This window comes from Caretta caretta, chromosome 4 (assembly GCF_965140235.1).
Source record: "Caretta caretta isolate rCarCar2 chromosome 4, rCarCar1.hap1, whole genome shotgun sequence".
In the NCBI taxonomy this organism is placed as follows: Eukaryota; Metazoa; Chordata; order Testudines; family Cheloniidae; genus Caretta; species Caretta caretta.
The window spans coordinates 153,939,119-153,965,090 of record NC_134209.1 but is presented as its reverse complement, the minus strand read 5'-3'; the positions used below and the strand labels follow the sequence as shown (position 1 = coordinate 153,965,090).

Here is a 25,972-nt window from a genome sequence, read left to right as displayed (position 1 = left end):
CTGGAGAGCCTTGAGGAGGACTTTATGTATGAGCGGGAAGGGCGGGAACGCATACAGCAGGTGACCCGTCCGTGAAAGGCATCCGCGATGGAGCCTGGGCTGTAGTTCAGAAATGAGCAGAACCACTGGCATTTCCTGTTGCTCCGCATTGTGGACAGGTCTATGTGGGAAGAGCCCCACCTTTGGAAAATCGAGTGCACGATGTCCGGCCTGAGGAAGCATTCGTGATCGTGAAACAAGCGGCTGAGGCAGTCAGCTAGCTCATTTTGCACTCCTGGAAGATATGACGCCTCTAGGTGTATTGAGTGGGCAATGCAAAAGTTGCACAGCCTGAGGGCTTCCTGACACAGGGGAGAGGAGCGAGCACCACTCTGTTTGTTTATATAGAACAACACTGTGGTGTTGTCTTTCAACACCGACGCACATGTGCCCTGCAGGCAGGCCTGGAACGCTTGGCACGCCAGACGAACCACCCTCAGCTCCCTTATGTTGATATGCAGCCTGGTCTGCGTGGAACCATTAGCCTTGGGTTCTGATATTGCCCAGGTGTGCTCCCCAACCAAGCGCCGAGGCATCCGTGACCAGTGATAGCGTAGGTGGGATTTGGCAAAGGGTACTCCCGCACAGACCACTTGTGGCTGCAGCCACCATTGGAGAGACTCGAGAATGCGAGGGGGGAGGGTGACTAATCTGTCCAGTGGGTCCCTGCTGAGCCTGTGTACCTGCGGCAACCACTCCTGGAGAGGCTGAAGGCACAATCTGGCATACTGGACCATGTATGTGTAGGGCGCCATATGCCCTAGCAGTTTCATGCAATTTCTGGCTGTCATTGTGGGGAATTGATAATGTGGGAGGAGAGGTAGATATGCTGGAGGGTAGGGATAGGATACAGAGGGACCTAGACAAATTAGAGGATTGGGCCAAAAGAAATCTGATGAGGTTCAACAAGGACAAGTGCAGAGTCCTGCACTTAGGTTGGAAGAATCCCATGCACCGCTCCAGACTAGGGACCGAATGGCTCAGCAGCAGTTCTGCAGAAAAGGACCTAGGGGTGACAGTGGACGAGAAGCTGGATATGAGTCAACAGTGTGTCCTTGTTGCCAAGAAGGCCAATGGCATTTTGGGTTGTATAAGTAGGGGCATTGCCAGCAGATCAAGGGATGTGATCGTTCCCCTCTATTCGACATTGGTGAGGCCTCATCTGGAGTACTGTGTCCAGTTTTGGGCCCCACACTACAAGAAGGATGTGGAAAAATTGGAAAACGTCCAGCGGAGGGCAACAAAAATGTTTAGGGGACTGGAACACATGACTTATGAGGAGAGGCTGAGGGAACTGGGATTGTTTAGTCTGCGGAAGAGAAGAATGAGGGGGGATTTGATAGCTGCTTTCAACTACCTGAGAGGGGGTTCCAAAGGGGATGGATCTTGTTAGGATATAGATATTCAGGCCTGTCTGTAAAGGCCTGTACTCTAAGAATTTAGATGTATTCTTATCACTTGGCTAGTTATAGAGGTATAAAAGAAAGAATCAAAATCACTGTCTGCCAGTGTAAGGTCCTTCTCTTACTGTGACAGTCTGAGGCCCTGTTCTTAGGCTAAGGTCTTTGGCTAAGCAGCAGAGGCTGCCATAAGCTGTGAAGCGATCGGTCAGTTCCTCACATTCCAAACTAGTCACATTGAAATAATGTACTATTGGGCTGTTAGGAATACAATCCTGTCCTGATAATGCCTATCGCCTCCAGAAAAAGGGAAGTGCCTAGAAGATGTAAAAGGAAACTTAATTTGATAGCATCCTGTCAGGCAAGAACTCACTTATCCATAGCTGGGATGTGAAATCCTCATTTCTGTGTTTGTTCTATCACTGTAGTCCCCATTTCCCCATTGTTTGTCTGTATAATCTCTGTCTGGTTCTGTCATTGTTCCTGTCTGCTGTATAATTAATTTTGCTGGGTGTAAACTAATTTAAGGTGGTGGGATATAATTGGTTACATAATCATGTTACAATATGTTAGGATTGGTTAGTTAAATTTCAGGAAAATGATTGGTTAAAGTATAGCTAAGCAGAACTCAAGTTTTACTATATAGTCTGCAGTCAATCAGGAAGTGTGTGAGTGTGTGTGGGGGAAATGGGAACAGGGAATGTGGGTGGGGAAATTGGAATCATATTTGGCTAAGGGCAGGAATGGGAACAGGGACACAGGTGTAAGGCTCTGTGGTGTCAGAGCTGGGAAGGGGGACACTAAGGAAGGAAACTGGAATCATGCTTGCTGGAAGTTCACCCCAATAAACATCGAATTGTTTGCATGTTTGGACTTCGGGTATTGTTGCTCTCTGTTCATGCGAGAAGGACCAGGGAAGTAAGTGGGTGAAGGAATAAGCCCCCTAACAGATCTAGGTTTCAGAGTAACAGCCGTATTAGTCTGTATTCGCAAAAAGAAAAGGAGTACTTGTGGCACCTTAGAGACTAGCCAATTTATTTGAGCATAAGCTTCGTGAGCTACAGCTCACTTCATCGGATGCTGAGCTGTAGCTCACGAAAGCTTATGCTCAAATAAATTGGCTAGTCTCTAAGGTGCCACAAGTACTCCTTTTCTTCTAACAGATCTAGACTGTTCTCAGTGGTGGCAGATAACAGAACGAGGAGTAATGGTCTCAAGTTGCAGTGGGGGAGGTCTAGGTTGGATATTAGGAAACACTATTTCACTAGGAGGGTGGTGAAGCACTGGAATGGGTTACCAAGGGAGGTGGTGGAATCTCCATCTTTAGGAGGTTTTTAAGGCCAGGCTTGAAAAAGCCCTGGCTGGGATGATTTAGTTGGGGATTGGTCCTGCTTTGAGCAGGGGGTTAGACTAGATGACCTCCTGAGGTCCCTTCCAACCCTGATATTCTAGGATTCTATGAATCTATGAATGTCCCTGAGTGCTTGGAAGTGTGGCTCGGGCAGGAACATATTGGCTTGCATGGAGTCCAAGAGAGCCCCTATGAATTCCATTCTCTGCGTTGGGGATACTGTGGATTTGAGTATGTTCAGTACAAGGCCCAGCCTGAGGAAGGTGGCACGAGCCAGAGACACATGCTCCGCAGTCTGTGCTTGCAACTTGGTCTTGATGAGCCAGTCATGCAGGTACGAGAAAACTTGCACCTGACGTTTGCAGGAGAAGGCTGCCACGACCACCACTTGGTGAATTACACTTGGTGATTACACTTGGTGAATACCTGCGGGGCCGCCGAAAGCCCAAACGGGAGAACCCTGAACTGGTAGTGCTGGCCGCTGACCACAAAGTGAAGAAACCTTCTGTGGGCCAAGATAATGGAGATATGAAAGTACGGATCTTTCAAGTAGAGGGTGGCGTACCAGTCCCCTGGATCCAGAGAAGCAATGATGGAGGCCAGGGAGAGCATGCGAAACTTCCCTTTCCTTATGAATGTGATGAGATCTCGCAGATCCAGGATAGGCCGGAGCCCATCCTTGGCCTTGGGTTCTACTCCCGCTATTTCCTCATCCCCCTTGCCCCTGAACTCCTGAGGAACCTCCTCTATTGCCCCAAAAGAAAGGAGCAATTGCACCTCCTGCAGAAGGAGTTGTTCACGAGAAGGGTCCCTGAAGAGGGACGGGGAAGGAGGGTGGGAGGGAACCGTGCTAAAGACCCAGCAATCTGACATGATCTGGGACCACGCACAGTGGAAGCAGGAGAGTCAATTCACAAAGGGGCGATAAGGATCAGAGTTCGATACTGATGCTCTGTCCTTGGGCACATCTTCAAAAGTTTGGCTTCAGGCCTGGGAGATGTTTGGAAGATCCCTGGCCTTGGCCTGAGGTGGACTGTGATGGGCGCCTCCTATTATTCCTGCCCCATCTCCTGGAGGAGTCTCGCCTCAGGGACACAGAGTAGAAGTGGGACAGGGGCTGAGGCTTAAATGGCTTTCTTTGGGGTGCAGGGGTGTGGATCCCCAAAGACCCTAGAGTCACCCACAGGTCCTTAAGACTGTGCAAGCGAGAGTCCAAATTTTGGGCAAACAAGCCCGCACAGTCAAAGGGCAGGTCCTGGATAGTCTTCTGGACCTCTGGTTGTATCCGACTCCTCTGTGACCTCCTCCGCCTGGAGGTTTAGGTTTAGAGCCACCCTTCTAAGAAGGTCCTGGTGTCCCCTGGCGTCCATTGCTGGGGGAGGGGGGGTTGCCCACCACTGCCTCTTCCAAAGAGGAGGAGGAGAAGGCCCGTGGGACTAGGCCTTCCAAAGAGGAGGAGGAGAAGGCCCGTGGGACTAGGCCTTCCAAAGAGGAGGAGGAGAAGGCCCGTGGGACCAGGCCTTCCAAAGAGGAGGAGGAGGAGGAGAAGGCCCGTGGGACCAGGTCTTCCTGCCCTTCTGGGTTCCTAGAGGCTGGTTGGGGTGTGTCAGTCCCTCCCGTGCCTGAAGGTGGCTCCAGTACAATTGGTGGTGCTGGTTTGGGCGCTGCCCCTGAGTGTGAAGACTCGGAATCCTTGTCCCGTGCGGGGTTCTCTGGAGTCCTGGGGGTGTGCCAAGCCACCGACATTGCTGGGGGGGGGACAGGCACAGGGTGCAGACGCCACCAATGCGGCCCTGGAGCCCTGAGCCTGATGATAGGCCCAAGGAGTCCAAAAGGGCCTTTGTACTGGGTCCTGCCATTGAGGTGGCCAGGATACTGCCAGTGCCAAAGAGTCCACGACTCTGCGGTGCCGGAACCGGTGCCAGGATCATGAGAAGTACCAGCTGTGTCAGGAGACAGAAGACTCAGCCTCCAACTCGGAAGAGTACTCTGAGCCCGACCATGGGAGGGCAGAGCCTGACGGTGCCAGGGAGCAGAACCAGGGTGATGGGGAGCGGTGCCGTAATATCATGGGCCATGAAGGCACCACTCCAGGGGGCTCCATAGTCAACCCGATGGGACCTGCAGGGGGAAAAACTTTCCAGCAACTGCGCACATGGTGCGCGCACACCTGATTGGAATTGACGTGAACAAGCACTCAAAGAAGAACTGGGTTGGTTTGGTATGATTTGTTCTTGTTAAATCCATGTTGGTGGCTACTTATAATGCTGTTATCCTCTAGGACAGTGCTTACTTATTGATCAATAATTTTTCCAGTATCATTTCAGTTATATGAATATTCATATGGTAATAGTCCCTCTACATGGCTCTGCTCTATTTATTTATTATTTGTATTGCAGTAGTATCTAGGAGCCTCAATCAGGGATCAAAGCCCTGTTGTGCAAGAAACAGAACACAGTGAGGTTCAGTTATGGGCACACTGCATTTCCAGAAAAATACCAAAAAGTATATCAGAAAAGAAAGAAAAGTGATCACAGATAAGAGGGGCTGCATTATGCACAGAGATTAAGGGCACCATGACACGGTGCATAAACCTCACACCAGCATAGAAAGGGATAAGGAGCTACTTTGGGCTGGAGTTGCCCCACACCACCGCACCTGCAAGACATGCCACGAATGGAGGAGGGGCTTAAAAGGAGGAAGTACCACTCAGTGGTGGGCAGTCCTGGGAAGGGAGCAGGTTGTAGAGCCTCCCCAGCTCCCATGAAGAGGCCCATGGGAAGGGTGACAGGTCCACCATTGGAAACATTTATAACTAGACTGGATGAAGCACTAGAAAATATATTATAGGGAATGATCCTGAGCTGATCTCTGGAGCACAGGCTAAATGGCACCTTTAGGGTTTCCCATCTCTGATTAATACCAGCACAGTGAAAGGAGGGAAGCAAAGACAGAGAACATAATAATAACCATATTAGGTCAGACCAAGGTCCATCTAGCCCAGTATCCTGTCTTACAACAGTGGCCAGTTCCAGGTGCTTCAGAGGGAACAAACATAGCAGGACAATGATTGAGTGATCCATCCCCGTCATCCTGTCCCAGCTTCTGTCAGTCAGACATTTAGGGACACCTGGATCATGCAGTTGCATCCCTGACCATCTTGGCGAATAGCCATTGATGGACCTATCCTCCATGAATTTATCTAATTTTTTTAATGCAGTTAAAATTTTGACAATGAGGTCCACAGGTTGACTCTGCATTGCATAAAGAAGTACTTCCTTATGTTTGTTTTAAACCTGCTGCCTCTTAATTTCATTGGGTGACCCCTTGTTCTTGTGTTATGTAAAGGGGTAAATAACGCTTCCTTATTCACTTTCTCCATGCCATTCATGATTTTATAGACCTCTATCATATCCCCCCTTAGTCATCTCTCTTCTAAGATGAAAAGTTCCAGTCTTTTTAATCTCTCCTCATATGGAAGCTGTTCCATATCCCTCATCATTTTTGTTGTCCTTCTTTGTACCTTTTCCAATTCTAATATATCTTTTTTGAGGTAGAGCAACTAGAACTGCAGGTAGTATTCAAGGTGTGGGCATGCCATGTAATTTTATACTGCCGTGACGATATTTTCTGTCTTATTATCTATCCCTTTCCTGATGGTTCCTAACATTCTGTTACTTTTTTTGACTGCTGCTGCACATTGACTGGATATTTTTAGAAAACTATTCATGATGACTCCAAGATCTCTTTCTTGAGGGATAACAGCTAATTTAAACCCCATCATTTTTTATGCATAGTTGGGATTACTTTTTCCAGTGTGCATTTCTTTGCACTTATCAACACTGAATATCATCTGCCATTTTGTTGTCCAGTCAACCAATTTTGTGAGTCCCTTTGTAACTCTTCACAATCAGTTTTGGACTTAACTATCTTGAGTAATATTGTATCATCTTTAATCTTTGCCACCTCACTGATCACTCCCTTTTCCAGATCATATAATAAGTTGAAGGGCACAGGTCCCAATTCAGATCCTTGGAAGACCCCAGTATTTACCTCTTTCCATTGTGAAAAACGGCCATTTATTCCTATCCTTTGTTTCCTATCTTTTAACCAGTTACCAATCCATGAGAGGACCTTCCCTCTTATCCCATGACTGCTTACTTTGTTTAAGAGCCTTTGTTGAGGGACCTTGACAAAGTCTTTCTGAAAGTCCAAGTACACTATATCCACTGGATCACCTTTATCCACATGCTTGCTGACCCCTCTCAAATAATTCTTATAGATTGGTGAGGCACGATTTCCCTTTACAAAAGCCATGTTGACTCTTCCCCAGCATAGTGTGTGTTTCTATAAGTCTGATAATTTTGTTCTTTTCTATAGAGGAAAGGTATGTTATTCATAGAATCCTTTATACAGACCTTAATTAGGTGGCCCTCAATTCCTACAGCAGAGCAAAACTGAATTATTGTGCACGCTCCCAGAACCCTGTGCTAACTCGCTACTGAAGTATGGGTCGTGGCTCCTGATTTCACATCATATCCTCAACTGCTGTGGCAGAGAAGTGCTGAATTATGCAGCCAAATTAACTAATTTCTTAATCAAAACCCTTCATTTCTATTGAAGGCAACCCAAAAATACGCCAGAAAATGAAGCTACAACTTATAGACATGACTGCTCTGCATCGTAGCAGAAGGACTGCAATTGGCATGTACAGGGCCACTGCAAAAGAGCAGAATGGAGGTTGGAGAAAGCAGAGAAAATGGAAAACAGCTGGGGGGAAATGGAGCCTTAGAGGATCAGAGGGTAGAAGGGACAATGGGAAGTCCTGGGAAGCATCTGGAAGGGCTGTGTTAGGGGGGCAGTGAGTACCTGCTGCCGATAGACTAAAAGGTTTGCACACATAAAGAATAGACTCCCTAAGCTCCCATGCCCGGCATAAATAGTCCAGAGGGAGAACATGCATCTTCTTTGTGGTCTCCTTTATTCTGAACAAATAGATTTGCCTGGCCCACCAATACCTTATATAGAATGAGGTCATGTTCACCGTCATGCAGGGTTGTACCATCAGGTCTCATCAGCTTCACAAAGGCCATGGAGAAAATTCTTTCACTTTTGTCCTTAGCTAGGAGACACAAAACCACAAAGTCAGGGGACGTCTATTCAGGGAGAACAAATGATTATTTACTGTAACTGTGTTTCTTCAAATGTGATGCAGATGGGTGTTCCAGTTAGGTGTGCGCATGCAAGGCAGGCCTTAGGGGTGGGTGACCTGGGCAACTGCCCAGGGTGCTATGGTGAAGGGGGCATCGTGGGACTCAGGCCAGGAGGGGGGCTCTGGGCTGGGTTCTGGATGGAAGTGCCCCACCCTAGCTGTGACATGGGGCTACCCCTTGGGGATTTCCCCATTCTGCCTACACAGATATAACCCCATACAGAGGGGCCTGAGAGGGACTCCCTGTCTACCCCCAACCCCCATACACAGAGGGGGTGGTTGGAAGGGCACCCCCCACAATCATGAGAAGGAGGGACTAGCTCACATACACAGAGGGTGTTTGTTGGTGTGCATCCCCCAACATACAAGGAGCTTTATGCCTCCAGAATCAGGGATTGGCTTTAAATACAAAATTGTTTAAAATAAATAAAAAGTGGGGTCCTTAATTGGCTGCTAGTTTTTGAGCATGCAAGGTTAATTTGTGCTCTTTGGGTGTAAGCAGCATGATGATGCCATCTTTAATTGCATGGCCCCATGCTATTCTTTTCCCACAGGTCACCCACCTCATTCCCTGTTTAGGCTAGCTAGATAATTGTTTGATTTGTTTCAAACATTTCAGAAAGAAAAATGAGAAAGGAAAAAATATTCATTCTAAATACATTCTTTATCATCAGGAATTACCACGTTAAACCAGTACCAAAACAGAAAATCTGTACCTGCATGTGGAAGAATCTTTATTTGCTTGCTAGTTTACAGGGATAGTGGTATGGCCGTTAATTATCTAGCATATGGCACAGAATTAGTCTACTGCTATTCACATTTTCATCAAGTTAGAATGTTATTAATACTTTTTATACCTAAAGAAATAGTTAAATACATTTTACCAAGATGCCATTCTTTTACTGTATCTCACTTTTAAAATAGTAGACAACCATAACTTTATAAGATAAACAGAAACAGCATTTCAAAACATTTTATAAAATTTAAACCACAAAGAGGAACTAGTAATAAATAATTGCATATATAGACATTACTAAGATTACCCCAAAATCAAAGCTTTTTTACTGTGAAGTTAAAGGCGGGGCATGGGAGTTTGGAGCAACACATACCTGTAATAAACTGTTTACTAATTCTAGATATTTTTAATTGCATGTGGGTCAGGAAATACACTTAAACTCAAAGAAAAGGCACCAAAATACAAGGTCACCCACGGTTCCATTGTCCCTGTGCACATGCCAGATAATTTTGCCTAGCAGTATCCACAGGGAGGCGGCACTCACGTCTTGTGGCCATAGCCCCTCCCTTGGCTAGATGAGATGGTGCCACCCCAACTCCCATCAGTTCCTTCACACTGAACGTCAAGAGCTCAGACTCTGATGCAGAAGGGATGGAGCACGGGTTGTGGAATACATGTCTGCATCACATCTTGAGGAACCACAGTTACAGTAAGTAACAGTTTCTTCTTCTTTGAGTAGATGCAGCCATGTATTCCACTTAGGTGGGGCCCAGAGTCCACTTAAACAAGGACTGGAGGACTGCTCTACCAAAGTTGACAACTGCTCTGGATGCCGCAGTAATGGCATAATCGTTGTAAAGCGTATGCATGGACAACCAAGTGGTAATCCTGCAAATGTCCAATACTGAAATGTCACTTAAAAATACCATCAACACAGCCTGTGCCCTTGTAGAGTAAGCTTGCACCCTTTGAGAGGGTGTAGCTCACACTATTTTGTATGCAGTCTTGAGGCAGGCAGTTATCCACCTAGAGATCATCTGTGAAGAGACTATTTGCTCCTTCAGCTAGTCTGCTCAAATGGAGGTCCCATCAGAGCCACTAACACACTATTCTTCCTAGCATATGTGCAACGTGCCTCAGGGGGCACGTGACCAGGATTCATCACAGAATTTTGTCCACTGGTTGGATCGTTAGCTTCCCTGGCTCAGGGCGGGTACTGATGGAGAGTGCGATGTGAATGCTGATCCATGTGCCCCAAGACAGTACTGAGGTCCCACAAAGGAACTGGTTCTCTCACGGGTGGGTGGAAAGGACTCCTTTCAAGAACCTTGCCACCATGGTGTTCGAAAATACTGATCTCCTTTTGGTGAGTGGATGAAACACTGACATTACAGCCAGGTGGACCTTCAATTAACTGAATGAAACAAGTACTCCATGATGTCCTGAATCCCAGTTAACATTGGTTGAACCCCACAAGCCAATCACAACACCAAAAAATTTTTCCATTTAGCCAAATAGGCCAGTCTGGTGGAAGGTTTCCTACTATTGAATAAAACCTGTCCAACAGCCTCCAAACATTGTTCCTGCTCCTCATTTAACCATGGAGCAGCCATGCGGTGATATAGAGAGAGCTGAGTGCTGGATGCTGACTGTGATGCTGAGTATGGAGGTCAGGATGAAGAGAAAGAGATATGGAAGGCTGCATTGAAAACCCCAGAAGGTCAGAGAAACAGCATCGCCTCGGCCATGCTGCAGCAATGAGGATGACTATGGCATGGTCCAATCTGAGTTTGAAGATTACCTGTGGGATGATTGGAATCAGAAGGAAATCATACAGGAGTGCTGATTCCCAACCTACGTGAAAGGTGTTGGTCAGGGAGCCTGGAGTGAGGCCCCCTTAAGAGCAAAACAGATTGATCATAGGAATGCCCCACATTCCAAAGATGGACTGCAGGACACTGGACTTCAGACAACACTTGTCACTTAGGGAGAAATTCCTACTGAGGTGATCCACAAGTTGCTTCTGGGCCCCAGGTAAATGATTGACTACCAGAGTAACATCTCTCTGATGCAAAACTGCCAAAGCCTGATTGCTTCCCAACACAGCACCCTCGAGTGTGCTTCTCTTTGTCTGTTCACATAGAATCATAGAATATCAAAGTTGGAAGGGACCGCAGGAGGTCATCTAGTCCAACCCCCTGCTCAAAGCAGGACCAATCCCCAACTAAATAATCCCAGCCAGGGCTTTGTCAAGCCTGACCTTAAAAACTTCTAAGGAAGGAGATTCCACCACCTCTCTAGGTAACGCATTCCAGTGCTTCACCACCCTCCTAGTGAAAAAGTTTTTCCTAATATCCAACCTAAACCTCCCCCACTGCAACTTGACACCATTACTCCTCATTCTGTCATCTGCTACCACTGAGAACAGTCTTGCTCCATCCTCTTTGGAACCCCCTTTCAGGTAGTTGAAAGCAGCTATCAAATCCCCCCTCATTCTTCTCTTCCGCAGACTAAACAATCCCAGTTCCCTCAGCCTCTCCTCATAAGTCATGTGTTCCAGTCCCCTAATCAATTTTGTTGCCCTCCCCTGGATGTTTTCCAATTTTTTCACATCCTTCTCGTAGTGTGGGGCTGTAGCGAGGCGGTGTGGCTCCCGGACGCCCCGGAGAGGGTCGAGCCCCTCCAGACACCAGAGTGGGCGGAGCCAGGAAGCTCTGAGCCCGCCCCTCAGAGAGACAGGTGGTGACCCAGAAGGAGAAAGGCAAGCCTTCAGAGCTCACTAGAGGACCAGCTGCTGGGGAGGCCAGACGTAGCCAGCCTAGCCCGTGACCGAGAAAACCCCACAGCCCCAGGTCCATGCCAAGACTGGCTGGCCCTGCCCTGCGCCCACCCACCTGGGGCGTTGCCGGCCCTGCCCTGTCCTGCGCCTGCCCACCCACCCGGGGCGTTGCCGGCCCTGCCCTGCGCCCGCCGCCCGCCTGGGGCGTTGCCGGCCCTGCCCTGTGCCCGCCCGCCCGCCCTGCCGCTTGTCCACTGCTCCGAGGAACCCATGGTGCTGGACCCCCCGGAGAACACTGCCGGGACCCAGGTACCAGAAGGAGGGGAGTTAGGAAGTAGCCCGGGGACAGCCGACCCTAGTCTGTCTGTAACTTTGCCAGAACCCATGTCAGTGTGTTGCGGTCAGGATCCCCACTGACCCGGCAGCCAGTCGTTTGCCGCTGCTAGGGGCCCTGGGCTGGGATGCAGTGGAGTGGGTGGGCCTGTGTCCCCTCTGCCACCCAACTAGTGGGTGGCCGTCTCCCCATCTTCCAGGTCCTTGGAGGACTGGGCTAATTCACACATGCTGTGTTGCTCAGCCCCTGCCAGAGGGCCTGAGCTATTGACTGTTTGTTCCCCCTGCCCTGACCCAGGGCCTGGCCTGCTAACAGTGGGCTATTTGCTCAGCCCTGCCTGAGGGCCTGAGCTACTGACTATTTGGTGCCCCGCCCTGACCCAGGGCCTGGGCCTACGGTGCTCTGTCCAGTTACTGCAAGGGCTGCCGAGGAAGACTCTGGTGGCCAGACAAATTCCCCAAAGTTAACTGTGTGTAGCGATGTGGCTCCCCGCCGCCCCGGATAGGGTTGAGCCCTGGCATAGCCCCTTTACAGAGGCCCAAAACTGGACACAGTACTCCATATGAGGCCTCACCAATGTCAAATAGAGGGGAACGATCACATCCCTCGATCTGCTGGCAATGCCCCTACTTATACAGCCCAAAATGCCATTGGCCTTCTTGGCAACAAGGGCACACTGTTGACTCATCTCCAGCTTCTCATCCACTGTAACCCCTTGGTCCTTTTCTGCAGAACTGCTGCCGAGCCATTCGGTCCCTAGTCTGTAGCGGTGCATGGGATTCTTCCATCCTAAGTGCAGGACTCTGCACTTGTCCTTGTTGAACCTCATCAGATTTCTTTTGGCCCAATCCTCTAATTAGTCTTGGGCCCTCTGTATCCTATCCCTACCCTCCAGCGTATCTACCTCTCCTCCCAGTTTAGTGTCATCTGCAAACTTGCTGAGGGTGCAATCCACACCATCCTCCAGATCATTAATGAAGATATTGAACGTAACCGGCCCCAGGACCGACCCTTGGGGCACTCCACTTGATACCGGCTGCCAACTAGACATGGAGCCATTGATCACTACCTGTTGAGCCCGACAATCTAGCCAGCTTTCTATCCACCTTATAGTCCATTCATCCAGCCCATACTTCTTTAACTTGCTGGCAAGAATACTGTGGGAGACCGTGTCAAAAGCTTTGCTAAAGTCAAGGAACAACACGTCCACTGCTTTCCCCACATCCACAGAGCCAGTTATCTCATCATAGAAGGCAATTAGATTAGTCAGGCATGACTTGCTCTTGGTGAATCCATGCTGACTGTTCCTGATCACTTTCCTCTCCTTTAAGTGCTTCAGAATTGATTCCTTGAGGACCTGCTCCATGATTTTTCCAGGGACTGAGGTGAGGCTGACTGGCCTGTAGTTCCCAGGATCCTCCTTCTTCCCTTTTTTAAAGATGGGCACTACATTAGCCTTTTTCCAGTCGTCCGGGACCTCCCCCGATCGCCATGAGTTTTCAAAGATAATGGCCAATGGCTCTGCAATCACATCCGCCAACTCCTTTAGCACTCTCGGATGCAGCACATCCGGCCCCATGGAGTTGTGCTCGTCCAGCTTTTTTAAATAGTCCCGAACCACTTCTTTCTCCACAGAGGGCTGGTCACCTCCTCCCCATGCTGTGCTGCCCAGTGCACTAGTCTGGGAGCTGACCTTGTTCGTGAAGATAGAGGCAAAAAAAGCATTGAGTACATTAGCTTTTTCCACATCCTCTGTCACTAGGTTGCCTCCCTCATTCAGTAAGGGGCCCACACTTCCCTTGACTTTCTTCTTGTTGCTAACATACCTGACGAAACCCTTCTTGTTACTCTTAACATCTCTTGCTAGCTGCAACTCCAGGTGTGATTTGGCCTTCCTGATTTCACTCCTGCATGCCTGAGCAATATTTTTATACTCTTCCCTGGTCATTTGTCCAAGCTTCCACTTCTTGTAAGCTTCTCTTCTGTGTTTAAGATCAGCAAGGATTTCACTGTGAAGCCAAGCTGGTCACCTGCCGTATTTACTATTCTTTCTACACATCGGGATGGTTTGTCCCTGTAACCTCAATAAGGATTCTTTAAGATACAGCCAGCTCTCCTTGACTCCTTCTGCTGAATTGGAATTAATTTGCAAACTAGATACAATTAACTTAGGCTTGAATAGAGACTGGAAGTGGATGGGTCATTACACAAAGTAAAACTATTTCCCCATGTTTATTCCCCCCCCCCCCCCAGATGTTCCTGTTAACTGCTGGAAATGGCCCACCTTGATTATCACTACAAAAGGTTTTCTTCCCCCCCGCCATTCTCCTGCTGATAATAGCTCATCTTAAGTGATCACTCTCCTTACAGTGTGTATGATAACACCCATTTTTTCATGTTCTGTGTGTATATAAATCTCCTCACTGTATTTTCCACGGTATGCATCCGATGAAGTGAGCTGTAGCTCACGAAAGCTTATGCTCAAATAAATTGGTTAGTTTCTAAGGTGCCACTAGTACTCCTTTTTGCGAATACAGACTAATACGGCTGCTACTCTGAAACCTTCCCCCCTCATGTTATTCTCCCAGGGGATCCTACCCATCAGTTTCCTGAGGGAGTCAGTCTGCTTTTCTGAAGTCCAGGGTCCGTATTCTGCTGCTCTCCTTTCTTCCCTGTGTCAGGATCCTGAACTCGACCATCTCATGGTCACTGCCCCCCCAGGTTCCCATCCACTTTTGCTTCCCCTACTAATTCTTCCCGGTTTGTGAGCAGCAGGTCAAGAAGAGCTCTGCTCCTAGTTGGTTCCTCCAGCACTTGCACCAGGAAATTGTCCCCTACACTTTCCCAAAACTTCTGGATTGTCTGTGCACCGCTGTATTGCTCTCCCAGCAGATATCAGGGTGATTGAAGTCTCCCATGAGCACCAGGGCCTGCAATCTAGTAACTTCCATGAGTTGCCCGAAGAAAGCCTCGTCCACCTCATCCCCCTGGTACGGTGGTCTATAGCAGACTCCCACCATGACATCACCCTTGTTGCTCACGCTTCTAAACAGGTTTTTCTGCAGTTTCATACTGGACCTCTGAGCAGTCATACTGCTCTCTTACATACAATGCAACTCCCCCACCTTTTCTGCCCTGCCTGTCCTTCCTGAACAGTTTATATCCATCCATGACAGTACTCCAGTCATGCGAGTTATCCCACCAAGTCTCTGTTATTCAAATCACAACCTAATTCCTTGACTGTGCCAGGACTTCCAGTTCTCCCTGCTTGTTTCCCAGGCTTCTTGCATTTGTGTATAGGCACCTGAGATAACGTGAGATTTGGGGGGAGGGATAGCTCAGTGGTTTGAGCATTGGCCTGCTAAACCCAGGGTTGTGAGTTCAATCCTTGAGGGGACCATTTAGGGCTTTGGGACAAAAATTGGGGATTGGTCCTGCTTTGAGCTGGGGGTTGGACTAGATGACCTCCTGAGGTCCCTTCTAATCCTGATATTCTATGATTCTATGATAGCTAACTGATTGTCCCTCTTTCTCAATATGAGGCAGGAGCCCTCCCCTCTCACGCTCTCCTGTAGGAGAACACTTCAATCTCGCTGGACTCACAATAGCAGATTTAAAGGTAGCCATCCTGCAGCAAAAAACTTCAGGACCAGACTTCAAAGAGAAACTGAGGAGCTTCAGTTCATTTGCAAATTTGACACTATGAGCTCAGGATTAAACAAAGACTGTGAATGGCTCGCCAACTACAAAAGCAGTTTCTCATCCCTCGGTGTTCACACCTCAACTGCTAGAAGAGGGCCTCATCCTCCCTGATTGAACTAACCTCGTTATCCCTAGCCTGATTCTTGCTTGCATATTTATACCTGCCTCTGGAAATTTCCACTACATGCATCCTACGAAGTGGATATTCACCCACAAAAGTTTATGCTCCAATACGTCTGTTAGTCTATAAGGTGCCACAGGACTCTTTGCCACTTTTACAGATCCAGACTAACACGGCTACCCCTCTGAAGCGTGACATACATTGTAATTGGCCTGAAGCTCCAGAATATTGACATGAAAAAAACAGAGCTTCCTTTCGGACCACAGATCCTGAACTCTCAGCAACCCCAGCCTCCCAAGGAGACATCGGTGACAATGGGGGACAATAGGGGCATTCCTGGTCAATGGGGACCAAGCAAAGGGAACTCCTGGGCATACATTACCCTGAACTGTCTACCACCATAAGTAGTCCAGGATCAATGGAGGGAGCCAGACCCATCAGTCCAAAGTCCAATAAACCCATCAGTCCAATAAACTGTCCTCAGCCACATCTGGAGAGGGTGAAAACGCAAACTCTACCACCTGTGTGCAAGCAGCCATGTGATCCAACAGACTTAGGCACACTCAAGCTGTAGACACAGACGAAGAATTGCCTGAAAACCATCTGTTGGCAGAAGAGCTCTCGAACTTGTAGAATCTATTAAGCCCCAAAGAACTAAGTTCTTGAAGTGGGGACCAACATTGACTTCTCTGTTGGGAATGAGACCCAGGTAATTGAGTAAGCGTAGTGTGAAATGTACGCGAGACTGAACTTCTTCCCTGGACTTGCCCTTCAGTAACCAATTGCCCAGGTACAGGAAGATATGAATTTCCCCTTTCATGAGGTAGGCTATCACTATAACCATACAGACAGAAGGCCAAAGGGGATTACTGCATACTGATAATGTTGGTGTGCCACTATGAACTGGAGAAACCGTCTGTGGCTCGGAAGAATCAGCCCCTGAAAGGAAGTGTCCTGAAGGTCCAGAGCAGCAAACCAGTCATTTTGATTTAATGTGGGAGGATTGTGATCCCCTGGAATATCGTGTATCTGATACATTTGTTGAGGTTGTGGAGACCAAGCCTAGGTCTCACCCCTCCTTTGGATTGGGGAACCAGAAAGTACCGGAAATAAAACCCTTCGCCCTGATGCCAGGGGCAGCGAGTTATATGGGCTTGTGGTGTCCATGCTCCAGGAATATTCATGGTCTGGGGGCCTGGCTCCACCAATGTTTGGGGCTGAGTCTCTTCCGCTCGCCTCCCCTGCCGCCACCATCACCAACAGCGCAGCGAGGCTAAACTGGCTCCGCGCCACTCCTGGAAGCAGCTGGAACGGGTCTACGGCACCGGGGGGAGTGTCTCCGCACGCTGCCCCCGCCTCAAGTGCCAACTCCACAGCTCCCATTGGCCAGGAACTGCGGCCAATGGGAGCTGCGGGGGCGGTGCCTGTGGGCAGCGGCACGCTGAGACCTCCCGGCCCCCCCGCCTAGGAGCCGCTGCCAGAGGGGTGTGCAGGTTGCTTTCAGGAGCCACCCAATGTAAGCACTGCACTCCGCACCCTCTCCCACACCCCAACCCCCTGCCCTAGCCCAGAGCCTGCCCCCCGCAACCAAAGTCCCTCCCAGAGCCTGCACCTCAAACCCCTCCCACACCCAAAGTCCCTCCCAGAGCCTTAGGCAGCTGTGTGGGGGCAAGACTTGGACCCGTTCTGGGCACCACCAAAAATTATACAAACCTGCCGCCCCTGCTGAGGGAGCTCCTCTACAGTGCCTAATGCTAGTAGAGACTGAACCTGCTCGAGGAGCAGTGTCTTGTGAGAAGGGTCCCTGAAGAGAGACAGGGTAGTGGGTGAGGAGGAGGGACAGAAAGGAAAAGGATGGCATAACCCAATCTGAAGGTGCTCAGGACCCAGCTGTCAGTGGTAATTGAGCCTCAATTAGCATGAAAATGAGCTGAAGGCGGGGACGGGGATATAGAAGTCACAACTGCAATGCTGCCCTGGACGTAGAAGTCAAAACCAGTGCTTGGTAATAACATACGAACATAAGAACGGCCAGATTGGGTGAGACCAAAGGTCCATCTAGCCCAGTATCCTGTCTTCCAACACTGGCCAATGCCAGGTGCTTGAGAAGGAATGAACAGAGCAGGTAATCATCAAGTGATCCATCCTCTGTCGCCCATTCCCAGCTTCTGGGTAAATGCCCGGGGAGGACAAGTCAACTGGCTGAACCCGGAACCCAAAGGCCTTTCTCAGGTAGTCTCACTGCCTCAGGGAAGGGAAGGACTGCCCAAAGGAGCGTTGTGGGCAGTACTGTTGATGCTGCTGTCAAAATGGTGTCTCCGCACCTCTGGAGTATATACTCCCAGAGAGCTCTTGAGTCTTTAAACAAGTGCAAGGTTTCAGCAGTCTTATCTGAAAAAAGCACTCAACCACCAAAGGGTAGCTCCTCAAGAGTCTGCAGCACATTGGGAGCAATGGCCGAATTTTGCAGCCAAGACACCCTTTTCATGGTTACTACTGAGGCCATAACTCTGGCCCTGGGGTGGGCAAACTTTTTGGCCCGAGGGCCACATTGGGGTTGCAAAGCTATATGGAGGGCCGGGTAAGGAAGGCTGTGCCTCCCCAACAGCCTAGCCCCCGCCCCCTATCTGCCCCCTCCCACTTCCCGCCCCCTGACTGCCCCCCTCAGAATCCCCAACCCGTCCCCCGCAACTTGTCCTCTGACCACCCCCTTCTGGGACCCCTGCCCCTAACTGCCCCCCGGGATCCCACCCCCTATCCAACCCCCCCTTCTCCCTGTCCCCTGACTGCCCCAACCCCTATCCACACCCCTGACAGGCCCCCTGAGACTCCCACGCCTATCCAACCCCCTCTGTTCCCCATCCCCTGACTGCCCCCCGCCAAAACCTCTGCCCCATCCAACCGCTCCCTGCTCCCTGTCCCCGACTATCCCCCCCAGAACTCCTGCCCCATCCATCCCCCCCTGCCCCCTAACTGCCTCGACCCCTATCCACACCCCTGCCCCCTGACAGGCCCCCCCCGGGACTCCCACGCCTATCCAACCCCCTCTGTTCCCCATCCCCTGACTGCCCCCTGCCAAAACCTCTGCCCCATCCAACTGCTCCCTGCTCCCCATCCCCTGACTATCCCCCCAGAACCCCTGACCCATCCAACCCCCCCTGTCCCCTGACTGTCCCGACCCCTATCCACACCCCCGCCCCCTGACAGGCCCTCCAGGACTCCCACGCCTATCCAGTCCCCACTGTTCCTCATTCCCTGACCGCCCCCACCCAGAACCTCCGCCCCATCCAACTTCCCCCTGCTCCCTGTCCCCTGACTGCCCCCCGGGACCCACCGCTCCCTGCCCCCTTACCATGCCACAGCCAGCCATGCCGCCACACTGCCCGGCAGGAGCAGCGGGCCAGAGCGCTGGCAGAGCAGCACGCTGATGCTGCGGGGGGAGGGGAGACAGCAGAAGAGGGGCTGGGGGCTAGTCACCCCAGCCGGGAGCTTAGGGGCCACGCAGGATGGTCCTGCAGGCCAGATGTGGCCTGCGGGCCGTAGTTTGTCCATCTCTGCTCTGGCCGATGTATCAGCCATGTCCAAAGCTGATTGGAAGGATGTCTTGGCCACCAAACAGCACTCAGCTATCAGCACTCGAAATTCCTCCCTGAAGACTTCACGTAACTGTTCTACAAATTTAGACATAGCTGTCCAATTAATAAAATTGTACTTGGATATCAATGCCTGCCGGTTCACAATACTTATTTGCAGGTGTACTAGGAAGAGGGCCTGAAACATAAGCCCATGTATCAGAGGCCTGGTATGAGGCCTGAGGGCTACAGAAGAGTGATCCCTATTGGGATCCAGGAAGTGGGCAGGCAAAGCCCGCCCACTGCTAAAGGATCCCCCGCCCCAGCCTAAGAGGGGGATCCACAGGACCTGGACACCAAATAAATACGGGGGACAACTAATGAAATAACAGGGACAGGAGTGTGGTCAAAGGGTCAAACAAAGGGAACCAGACAGGGACACCGAGCAGAGAACCCCAGACAGCGCCCACCGCTCCTCGAAGGCATCAAGAGAGTAAGTGGATACAGAAGAGTGATAGAAGGCAGATATATTAGTCCCAGATTAAGTAGATCACTGTTCCCTGGGTAAGGTAACAGGCAGTATTTTTGAAACAGAAAAGAAGTTTATTGGTAACACTTACAAGAATTACCAAAGGAAACAAAACAACTATGCAACAAAACAACGCAAACAGAAGGTATAACACAGCAGCTTTCAAGAGGGAGAAGTGTTCAGGCTAGCCTGGGCCCAGAGCGGGGGGGCTTCCTCGACACTCGTGGTCTTCCACCCTCCTGAGTTACCTGGTGGCCTAGAGCGGGGGGGCTTCCTCGACACTCGTGGTCTTCCACCCCCTCGAGTTACCTAGTGCCGCGCCCAGTGTCACCGATCCTCCCTCTCCTGAGAGTGCCCGGTAAGATGGGCACGGCTGCGGGGTGGGCAGTTTAGGGGTGGGGGGGGGTAGACACCCATGTATTATAGGACCCCTCCTAGATGACAGGAATGATGGTATCCACAGCGGCAAAGGCTGGGGCTGGCGTCTCTCGCTCTTCCCCTCAATCAAAGGGTCAGACGGAGGGAACCGGACGGGGACACCGAGCAGAGAACCCCGGACAGCGCCCACCGCTCCTCGAAGGTGTCAAGGGAGTCAGTGGATACAGAAGAGTGATAGAAGGCAGATATATTAGTCCCGGATTAAGTAGATTAAGGCAAACAAATCCACCAATAAACGCAGGACCAACCAAGGCAGAGGAGGAACTTTATCACACCAGTAGTTTGTAAGTATTTTCCTTCAGAAACTCTGCCCAAGGTTGCAGCCACATGCTACAGAAGGTCCTGGTAGGCCTTGAAATCCTCAGGCACCAAGGTAGAAGAGGAGCCTGGTAACACTGAATTGTCAGGGGATAACGATGAAGTGGGCAGCTGTGATAGGGATGGGTCCTGCCCCTGAATTGTTGGACCTGGGTGGAACAACTTCAGGGGCCCCGAGAGGGGAAGCAAACCGATGCCTCAGCTTGCAGTGGATCCACAACCGCAGCCACCGATGTGCCCAGTGATCTTGCTCTGGAACAGGATGAGGAGTGTGACTTCCAAGACCACGGAGCATCCCATAGAGTCCAGTGAGGCCACTGGGGATACAGGTAGGGCATTGGTGGCCAGTAGGCCTCAGGCCAGGGGCCCCTGTCCTGACTACCAGTCTCAATAGCACTGTTGCTCTGAGAATGGTCCTCAACACATATCAGGTGATGATGAGTGGGAGGAGGACCCTGACTTGGATCCTGAGAAGCCCCAGGTCTCTGGGGACAGTGGTGGAGCTAGCTCCGATGGCACAAGCAATTGGTCCAACTCATTTGCTACCCAGCAAGAAAGAGGTCCTGGTGCCGATGATGAGACCAGAGCCAAACGCATCATAGTTGCATCCGGTGCCGGGAGCCGTGCCAGTACTGAGGTCAGCAGCAGTGCTGAGGCAGCAGACAGAGCCGGCATCAAAAATGGGATCTTCCACCAAGACCATGTCCGTGCCGAGGAGTCCAGAACCAACAGACAGAGTAGATCTGCTGCCAACTGGTAAGCCACTGGCATGGAGAGAGCTGGAGCTGGCATCATTGTCGTCAGTGCCAGACTCAACAGACCTCCCAGGGCTGGAACCAGAGCCAACAGCACAGGTGCGTGCACCTCTCTAGGCAGCACCAGGCCGCGATTTGAAGGACCTGCTCCATCCGACATGCCGGAAGTAGCATGAGGCCGGTCCATACTCCTCTTAGAGGAAGAGGAAGAATCTCCACAAGACCTGGAGTGGTACCGATTGGTCATATGAGATCTTTTCTTCAGTGCACTTGAGGAGGCGAATGGCTCCCCTGTCTCCTGGGAGAGACACTAGCCCTGGAGCATGGAACTGAACCTGAGGGCGACTGCTGATCTGATTCAAGCCTCGGTACGGAAACAGTCCTCACGGCCTGCTTGAGGAGGTGCTGCTTCAGGCAAAGGTCTCTAGCCACCTGAGTCCTTCTAGAACGATTTACAAATCAAACTCTCACCCAAACAGAGCAAACACCTTGTGGGGGGATCACTAATGGGTATCGCCCCCCCCGCATTTCCCTCCACACACACAATGGACAGTGTTTGAACCCTGGTGAGGGCATTATCCAGGACAACTGACTTACTAATACTAACAAGGGTACTAACTAGCTATACAACTATGAAAACTATATACATAGAAAACTCTCAGTAACTGAGAAGGGATTGTGAGGTGAAAACCACACAGGGCTCGGACTCCAGCCATGAGCAGTGAGAAGGAACGGAGGGGAGTCAGACCACTGCCGCCTCATATAGCCAGAGGAGGGGCAACAGTCACAAGGCATGAATGCTGCCCCAGCCCCATGAGTACTGCTAAGCAAAATTCTCCAGCTCTGGAGCACTGTGCATGTGCACACCTGCGTGGAATACACAGCTGCATCTAGTCAAAGAACTCTGAGGACGAGAATCACTGTGGAGGAGGGACAGGTCAGGCCACACAGAAGCAGTTGGGGGCTGCATAGCAGTTGCAGTACTTCCTCCCTGCAGCTGGGAAGCCTTGCAAAGCTGTCCCAGCGAAAAACCACGTGCTACTGCCCACTCTGTGCTACCATATGATTTTTTCAGTCTTGCAGACTGACTCTAGAGGAGAGGCCCTAGCCCTTGCCTGGACCACTAACAGAACAAGATTAGAAGCAGAAGGAAAACTTACAGTCACTGGAAGAGCGGTGCCTGAAGGTGAATCTCAGATGGGTCCTGTGGACATCCTCAATGGGAACAGCAATCTAGGAGAGAAGAGTCAGCATTAGCACAGGAGGGAATAGGCCCAGTCATAGGTGCATCAGAGGACCTAAGCTTTGATAGAGCCAAAGGTCAACCATGGATTAAGATGCTCAATCCAGAACCCCACTCTGCTTTTAACTAGTAAAGTGTAGAGATCTGAACATGTGTCTGTCTGTGCACGTCCATCTGTGTGCGCGCGGCTGTGCATACATGTGTGTGCCTGTGTCCATATCTGGATGTGTCTGTGCATGCATGTCCACACGTGCATATGGAGGTACCCTGGCATCTTTGTGTAAATCTGTATGCCTGTGTGCATATCCACCTATAACGATATGTAGCCATACCCCCATTCATGAGTGGGGCTGAATTCCTAGAGAATGCAAGCCAGGTTTCACTGAGGACAGCAGGCTGGGGCAAGACATAGGGAGTTCAGTCAGTGCTGTGGAATTGCCTATGGAGTGCAGAGCTGATCTATGCAGCTTCTGTTACTCCCCTCGCTCTCAAGACTTCAGGGCCTTGAGAAAAGGAGCTCCCACGGACACAATGGATGTTTGTCTCTATGAATGTGGGATTTGCTCTTGTGTCACAGCTCCCTCTATGGACTGAGCTGTATGATCACCCCTGTTCTCCATACAGTGGATCATTAAGCAATATTCAGTCTCAGAGCTGACCTCTTCCCTCCTCTGTTTGCATGGGATGCTGTGAACTTTGCTCATTGGGGAGGGATTTCTCTGGGCAGAGGAGACTCCCTCAGGCTGTTCATTCTCCTTGCACAAGAGAAATATGAGAACTTGTAATTTTTAGCAGTCGGATGTTCTTCACAGCTCTGCCTAGCCTCTGTGTGAGTCAGGAGGAGACAGGCAGAGTCTGGTCAGAGCAGACCGCACACCTGGTACCAGCCAGCTCAGGTTGCAGGTTTCATATCCAAGATCCCAATCACAGCTGATCCCCTCCCCAACCACCTCCAAAGCATGGGGAAGTTCAAACAGACCTTCATTGTCTCCATCCACCGCTGTTGCCGCTGCTGGTAATAGACCACAGAACAATATTCACTTGAAGGCTTGTCACCAGCACCCGGGAAAATCACATTCTGGGAAGTGGACAGCCAGGGGAGAGTCAATTAGTGATGAGCTTTTATGATTACTAGGCAAACAGTTTTCCTGCATCCAAGCAATTCAGAGCTGCAGCATTTCTGCCACAGATATGGAAATCAACCATTAAGAACAGAAATACTGCATGCTGACCAATAGGCCAACCAGCTCCAGCCTATCGTACCCCATTCCCCTGGCTGCACCAACCTGTCATAGCATGCTAAGCTCCATGACTGCCAGCCCATTCTAGCCTTTAGCATCCCATCTGATGGCTTCTAACTGCCCACCCACAGCATGGTCTCCTTCCCACCCACCGGCTGTGCAATCCTGCACAAACAGGCAGCCCCACTGCCCTCACTGTTCTGTCAGCCTGGCACGCATAGTCCTTGTTATAGCTGTGCCACTCTGCACTGAATTACCATTGCCTGTCCTGGGCCACACTTCCCAGTGAGAGCCTGTGATGGGGCATCCATCCCACACTAACTAGTAAGGGGTTAATAGAGCCCTAGGGAGGCTGTGCAGAAAGCAGCCAAAAGGAAAGGGGCTGTGAGGAGCAGCAAATCAGGGCCCAGCAGGCCCATATAAGAAGAGCCGGGCAGAGAAGCATCAGTGGCTCCCTGGAGCTTGAGGAGGGAAGACTGTGCCTTGAGTAGGCTGTGCCTCAAGTAGGCTGCAACCCTGTAGCACCTTGGACAGAGCAGTGTAGGCAGGAACCCGGGGAAAAGAGAAGGCGCTCCAGCCAGGCTGCTGAGACTGAGGAGGGTGCTGTGGTCCTGGGGAAGCGGCCCGGGGAATTGCAGTGATAGTAATGGCAAAGGAATGCAGTACGGGACTGCAGTTCAGAGGATCCCTGGGCTGGGATCTGGAGTAGTGGGGGGGCCTGGGTCCTCCCCATTCACCACTGGGGAAGTGGCAGGACAACTGACTGCAGATACCACTGGGGAAGTGGCTGGACTACTGAGGAGCTAAACCTTCCCGGAAGGGGGAACATGGATAATGACACAGTCAGAGGGCCAAGCCTCAAAGAGGACGCGGCAGTTCCTGACACTTGCGAGAGAGGCTGCAGGGAAGGAGGAATGGGGTGCAGACTGCAGATGGGGAAGTCTGCCTCGAGCTAATCCCCAGAATGACAAGGAGGAGGCACCAGTCCACTGGTGAGTGATACACACCATGACAGAGCCCCACAGCTGAGAGTGAATGGGGCTACAGTGAAGCTGCCCTGCTAGGCTGGAATGCCCTCTCTAACTGCAGACCTGGCTCCAGTCTTCCAAGGTCTTCTAAACGACCCTCCAGAGAGCTTTCAAGATTCAAGTCTTGTAACATGGGAAAATCATTATCACAGATAGAGAGACTGGGGTGGGAGAAGAGATTGTATCTCTGGATTATTAACAAGCCTACATCCAATGTATCAGCTGAGAGTTTAATTAGAAATAAAAGCAAACGTCTGGGGAATGAGTAAGGACAAGAGTCAATGTACTGTCAGGAGCAACTCCAGGGCTTGGCCTGAGCAAGCACAATCTCCTTCCCTTACCTGTGCACTTCCTTGTGCTCCTCTCCTAAATGAGCCTTTCCTGGAGCTGCCAAGCCACATTTCACTTCTGCAGCACCCAAAGCCTCTCCCTCTGCTCTGGCATTTGGAGTCTCTAACACACATGTTGTGGGGATAGGACCATGCACATCCAAGGAGCATCTGAGGACAGGCTGGAGGGCCTTGAATGGCTCTGACAAGCCCTACAAGAAGCTGATTCTCCTCTTTCCCTTCTCACAGCCTTTTTGGCTCTAGTTTTAGAGGTGAATTAGCAAGGCACCAGCTGCATTCACCAGCTTAAAACAGGATTTAGTCATCAAAAATCTACAATATAAAGACCAAACTACAAATCTTCAACTCAAATATTATTTCCATTTTAACATATGGATGTGAAAGCTGGAAACCCACTAAAGGTACAGACAGATGTCTAAAATGCCTCCAAAAGCAAATGCCTCTGGAAAATACTAGGTATCAGATGGATTGAATTTATAAACAAATGCTGAGATTTTTCAGAAAGTTCAGCAACCCCTTAACGCCAAAGTTATTCAGAAATGAAGCTGGAAATATCTGAGGTGTGTTAAGAATGAAACCAAAGCATCTGCCATGGAAGGTATGTCATTGGGCCACTGAAGGACCATATAAAGGGGACCAATCAAAAGAATCCCTCTGTCAAACAGTTCTTAGAGAGGGAAAACGCATGGGACTTAACAACACAGAGAATATGCAAAGAGTAGCTCAAGACAGACAGTGATGGCAGAGCCTGGTTCCTGTTCTAAGCAATGTTTGACAATGCAGGATGGATTCAAATTTAGAGGCAAAGCCCATTTTGAAGGTCC

At 50.3% G+C, this 25,972-nt stretch overlaps 1 protein-coding gene across 3 annotated transcripts in view; it reads right to left on the bottom strand.

Moving 5' to 3' along the window:
• Positions 1 to 25,972, bottom strand: part of LOC125635193 (dedicator of cytokinesis protein 2-like) — a 344,043-nt gene that overhangs the window by 248,260 nt on the left and 69,811 nt on the right. For all 3 annotated transcript variants that reach the window (XR_012668261.1, XM_048846557.2, XM_075128207.1), the window contains exons 15-17: positions 23,509 to 23,607; positions 22,447 to 22,519; positions 7,809 to 7,912 (exon numbers count right to left, since the gene is read on the bottom strand). Coding sequence is in view for 2 of the 3 variants with exons in the window: in XM_048846557.2 (XP_048702514.2) it covers positions 7,809 to 7,912; positions 22,447 to 22,519; positions 23,509 to 23,607 (276 nt within the window). In the remaining variant the exon portion in view is untranslated. The remainder of the gene's footprint in view (positions 1 to 7,808; positions 7,913 to 22,446; positions 22,520 to 23,508; positions 23,608 to 25,972) is intronic.